Source organism: Lontra canadensis, unplaced genomic scaffold (genome assembly GCF_010015895.1).
Source record: "Lontra canadensis isolate GAN:19392208 unplaced genomic scaffold, GSC_riverotter_1.0 scaffold20, whole genome shotgun sequence".
NCBI lineage: Eukaryota > Metazoa > Chordata > Mammalia > Carnivora > Mustelidae > Lontra > Lontra canadensis.
In genome coordinates, this window is record NW_022631014.1 from 8,235,326 (window position 1) to 8,241,325 (window position 6,000).

The window sequence follows — 6,000 nt, forward strand, 5'->3', positions numbered from 1 at the left end:
CACACATACACACAGAGAGACACCAGAAAAGCCAATGATTTAATGTAAGAGAATGGAAGTTGAGCAAAAGTTAGTTATTCAAAATATCGCTACATTAGATTTTATGATTAACAGAACTGTTCCAGAATTCAACATCAGTAAATTATTGCCAAAAAGCTAAGGAGACAGTGAATCTCTGTCAAAGTCATCAGTAATCCTATTTCTGATCCTAGACTGCATATGATAAAACACTTCTTTAAACAGATAATAAAGCACTTCCTTTAAAAATCTGAAATAGCTGTTGGGATGAGCACTGGGTGTTATATGCAAAATGAAGAAACAACACTACAACAAAAACTTATGATGTACTATATGTTGGCTAACTGAACATAATAAAAAATTAAAAATAAATAAAATTTGAAATAGCTCACAAACTTCACATTCTACACATTACCTTTTAATACTCTCTAGAGGCAAAATAGCAGTAGTAGTAATAATAATAGTAATAATAATAATAAATGAAAAATCAATCAAGGCCAAAGTTAGGGAAAAAAATTAAACCTCCCAGTTCTAAAGTTTTAGTGACTTCTCCAAACCATGTTGTCAGGCTATGTCCCATAGGCCTACTGTCTGTTTTTATAAACAAAGTTTTACTGGAACACAGCTACCCTTGTTCATTCACATATTGTTTGTGGCTCCTTTCTTGCTAAAATGGCAACACTGAGTAGTGTGTTGTGTATACAAGACAGTTAAGTGTACATAGACTTAGTTAAGTCTACATAGGCAGAGACCATATGGCCTGTAAAGCCTGAAATATTTTCTATAGAGCCCTTTATGAGGAAAAAAACTGGCAGTCCATGCTATGAGATATAACAACAGTTCAGTAAACAGCTGCAGTATTACCCAGATTTTTTCCTTTGTGAGGAGGACCTTACCTCGAATGATGGTAAATTCTTAGACACAGCTTACCAGGAGATCTGGTAGATGTCTAAATAACTAACTGTACCATATAACTCAATAGTAGTTGCTTCCTTACTTACTCTGGAGTAGCTTTTGATTTGCCTGGTGAAAATGTATATTCATCTTTATCTAGGCCATCTGAAGGAATAAATTCATCTTCCCCATCATTTGTTACAGGAGATGCTTTAACTTTCAATTCCTCTAAATCATTATTATCATCATCATCATCCGCATCATCATCCTCTTCTTCTGAGAAATCAAATGTGTACTTAGGCCTTTCCGCTAGGAGAAAAATAAAAGCGAAGGTTAAACCCAAATCCAACTTTATCCACGTGACATACTATGAATAATCATTTGAAAAATATCCCAGCTATCTCTAACACAAGAGAAGAAAGAAAAAGACAAGCATTCAGAGGGGGGGGGGGAAAAAAAAAAAAAAGGCCAAAAACTTTTTGGCCTCAATTACTTTGTAATGTTAAGTGTTCATCCTAGACTATGGGAGGAGAACATAAATGAGATTATTAGGGTGCTGTTTGTCATACTTAAATATTAACTCAGAAATAGTGGTGAATATAGGCCATTGTAAAAGTGATTACCAAGATTTCCCATTTCTACAATGATAAAAGACCAATTTTACTAGTCTTAGTGCTAAACTTTCTCTTAACCTCTTGCATAAAAACTATCTTGTATTCGGTTTCACTATGAAATGACAGTAATTCTTCAGATGAATGAGAATAAAGTTAAGACCTGAGCATATTACTAAAATAATAATTTAATATAAAGCATAAAATGGTACCAACTATGGGGAAGGCACATTGGTATAATGCAAATAACTTTCATAATTTCTAGCATATATTATAGAATAAAATTTTTAAAACATTTGGGTGCTATGTAATTTTATACTTCATTTTAGATGTATGAAAAGGCCTAATTACAATTTTGAAGCACTTACGAAATTTTCACATAACTTAAATTACTCATGTTAATTCACCTACATTGTACTATCTATGCACATTAGGAAAAGAAAGTCAATCACTGGTGATTAGAGAACCAAAGAATTTAAGGCCTGACATATAATCTAAAAAGTATCTTCCAGAGGTAAAATAACCATAATATAGTATCATTCATTTTAAGTAAATTAGTACTTAATAAAATTTGAGAAGAAATCAATAAGATAGGACACTCAATTTTTAAGTACTTGCAGACTTCAAATTAATGAATATTCAGAAAGGATAAAACTGGGTACTTAACAATATAGAATAACAAAATGGTATCTTTATCCTAACACTGGCACTGCAGTTATATAAATTTATGTGATGTGCATGGAATCAGACTCCTAAAGTAGGAGGAAATTTTTCATGGGGGAAAAAAAAAATGAAACAAACAAAACTACAAAGCACTTCTATTGATATATCACCGTTGGTTTAACCAAGGTACATTTTTACCAAACATCTTCAAACTATGGAGGGAATATAACCCAAACATTCTAATAAAAATCAATAAGAAACTTGATTCACTTTCGAACAATTTTATGTCTAACTCTGCTAAAAACCTTATTCTGTAGAGCAATTTTGTCTTCATGAACTGTAACTTCTGAAATACTAACAATTTAGTACTTTAATAGCATCGATAATACTACTAACTTATATGAGTAATATTAACTTGGTCAAACTATAATATACAATAGAATGAATATAAAATGTATCAAAATACCAGCTGCTCTCCTAAGCAAAGAATCTCTTGGAATAACCACAGGTTCTGTTTCTTCCAAGTCACTTTCTGACTTGGATTCATCATCTGACCAAGGATTCCGTTTCTTCACTTTCTTTGCACTGGATTTACCAGACGATGTAGGTGTTTTTCTCACCCTGGTACCTAAAAACAAAACAATAAAATATGTATCAATACTTGTACAAATATCATTAGGAAAAATAAAAATAATGAAAGGTTAATTATAAAATAACAAATGTCCATGAAAATTGAGAAATTACATTAACCATTAGAAGAAAAAACACAGTTTAAGAAAAAAAAAAAACAAAAAAAAAAACCTAGTAATGCCCTGTACATATGTATTTTTCTCTCACAAAGAACTTTATAACAATTCCTCACCAGGTTCCTTTTTTTCCCTTTTGGGTTTGGGACCTTTATTTACAGGAGCTGACGAGATCAATGCCTCTTCTCCAGTACCCTCTACTGGCGTTCCACTAAATTCTTCATCAAATTCTACTTTTACTGCTGTGGTATCAAGATCACCCTACACATTAAACAAACAAGCAAATAAATAACCAGAAGTAAAAATAAAAATTAACACCATACATTTTAGAGATATAATTCAGCCATAGGTCACTTCTTCATATAACTAAAAAAACAATAAAATGTGATTCACTGAGGTCCAAACAAGACTTTGATCAGACCATGTTTTACTTTATTTACCTACAGCAAATGATACTGCTTACCACTCTAATACTCTGATACACTCTATGAGATGACAGCTACTTAAAAGCAAATGTAAAAAATAAGAAGGCAGCTTTTGATTAGCAAAGGGACTTTCACATCAATAGGAAAATACACCAAAGTGTACCTGCAAAATAAGCTCCTATAGTTCAGGCCTCTACATACTAGAAAAACATCAGATTATTGAAGGAAGATAAGCAAACATATCATGCACCTAGGCATGAGTCAAAGTCTCCCTACCCTCAGATTATTAAAAGACAGAGAAAGACACAAGGGCAAGTCATTACAATACAAATAACAAATATGGAGGGAGGTATAAAAGTAACCCGTGGGGAGACATGAGCAACTCTGCCCTGAGCAGGGTTAAGGGAAGATTCCACAGAGAAGGGGCCTTTCTAATTGGGTTTTGAAAGAATCATGTATGTTTGCTAGGTGAGGAAAGGGAAGGAAGAAAGAGCATCCCAGGCAAAAAACACAGAGGCATGATGGCCACATAGTATTTAGGGAATTACAAATAGTCGGCTAGGATTCAAGGAAAGAAAAAGAGGGAAGAGTAGCCACACAGAAACATAAGGAGGCATGCAGTTGCTAAATCACTGAATACCGGAATCTGGATGTAGTCAGTGGGGAGTCACTGAAAACTTTTAAGCATCTGTGCAATAATCAGACTCATTTTTGGAAATATCACTTGGGTAATAAGAGACTAGCCAGAGATGAATGAAGTGGAAAAAAAGTAGAAGTCATGATAAAATCACTAGAGACAGGAAGACTAATTAAGAGGGACACTTCCGTCAAAGAAAACTTATGGAATTCTAAGACAGTATCACTGGGGACAAAATTAAGAGGGTGGATTTTGGAATTGCTTCATAGGCAATCAACAGGATTTAGTTACTGATTAAATGACAAAGTCCCAGGTTCTGGACTTGTTAAGTGATGGCTGATCAGGCACAGAGGGGGAAGAGGTTTTGAAATCAGGATAATGGGCTCAGCTTCAGATATGTGAAGTTTGGGCACTGGGCATTCAGGTGGCTTTATTACCCTGGCACTCCTGAAAATGTTACGGCTTAGGGACATAGATTTAGGAGTCATCAGTGTGAGTGAAAAAATGGCATAGATGAGGTTACTTGAGACTATGTAAGGTAAAGAGAAGAGTGCTAAGAACAGACATCAACTGACAAGAAGAGAAGTCATTTCCTAATGAGGAACCTGTGTATGGTAGGAACCTAGGTAAGAGGGAAATAGTATAGATGTCAATTTATCACAACAGTGGAAGCAAATGATCTCTCTGGTATCACCATGTTCCTATGCTTTCAAGTATTAGTTCAGAGAACTCTCCAACCTCTCCAACTCTTAGGCTCATTTCCCGAGATCTAATTAGACTATTGGACATACCTACATATCTCCTGGGTTCTAAAATCAAACTGCCTAGAAAAATCTGCCTCTTTCAGACCAGCATGCCTCCTCTTTCCTCACTCTGATCAACCCTCTCAGTGTTTCCTTCTTCTCCCTAACTTTTGACCAACCTGCTAGGGAGCAAGTAAGTCCCATACTTCTAAATCATGAACACCAGTCAATGTCAATGACATAAGAGGTGCCTGGTAAATTTTTTTAACTAACAGTAATGACAAATAAATAGTAAAAAAAAAAAAAAATCACTTTGAAAACCACACAGACCCTTTTCTGCTAATTAGACTTCTCGAATTGGTCATAATGTAGAACTAAAGTTTTATTTTTAAGCTGATACACTTTTTTGGTTGCTGTTCCATGATTGTAAGGTAGAATGCTGCTGAATAAAGTATTTCTATCTCTCATTTAAAAACAGAATCAACTAACTCTTTACGTATATGTGGATTCCTTCTTACATTTTCTTTCTGTGGACCAATTGTTCTCAGAGAACAAATGATTTCTTATCACAGTGAAATATATTAGAAACAAAGCATGACTTAAGCACACAGTAAAATTAAAATATATACATCATTGTGAAGATAGAATCTACCAATGAGCTAAAACAAGAGATATGTCATACCTTTTTCTTCTTCAGCAACTTTTTGCTGGCATCTGCCTTCATAGCAGTAATTTCAGGAACTATTCTTCTCCCATAAGGTGAGGGCATTGTCTCTTCCAATTGAAGTTTCTTCACCTTAGGTTTGCCAACTTTACCTTTTATTGCTTTTCCTGCCATTCCAGCCAGAATATCCTCCCGTTCTTGCGCTTCCACTTTCTGAAATATAATCATAAAGGGGGCAAGGGGAAGAGAGTGGATGCAAAAACAACTCATTAGAAAAGAGACCCACTACTGCATAAGAAGTTAAAAGTACTATCATTCATTAATGAATAAACCTTTCCTTTCAACTGATCTAATCTAAAATAAACATTAAAAAAGTTCTAAGTTAAAAGATCTGGGTTGTAGTCCCAAGGCTGTCTAACTAATTTCTCATTTGTAAAACAAGGGGGTAGTAACAAAAAGACCTATATGGTCCCTTCTAACTCTAAGATCCTATGACAAATTGGGCAATTTTAGAAAAAGTTTATATTTTCTACCTTTCTCTACCTTTTTAGAAAAATGGAATTCTACCTGGAGAAAACTAAATTGTAAAAAAAAAAAAA

The 6,000-nt window shown here is 34.2% G+C and overlaps 1 protein-coding gene across 2 annotated transcripts in view; it reads right to left on the minus strand.

Moving 5' to 3' along the window:
• Positions 1-6,000, minus strand: part of TOP2B (DNA topoisomerase II beta) — a 58,430-nt gene that overhangs the window by 7,917 nt on the left and 44,513 nt on the right. For both annotated transcript variants that reach the window (XM_032860978.1, XM_032860977.1), the window contains exons 28-31: positions 5,420-5,614; positions 3,049-3,193; positions 2,653-2,814; positions 1,020-1,221 (exon numbers count right to left, since the gene is read on the minus strand). In XM_032860978.1, coding sequence (XP_032716869.1) covers positions 1,020-1,221; positions 2,653-2,814; positions 3,049-3,193; positions 5,420-5,614 — 704 coding nt within the window. The remainder of the gene's footprint in view (positions 1-1,019; positions 1,222-2,652; positions 2,815-3,048; positions 3,194-5,419; positions 5,615-6,000) is intronic.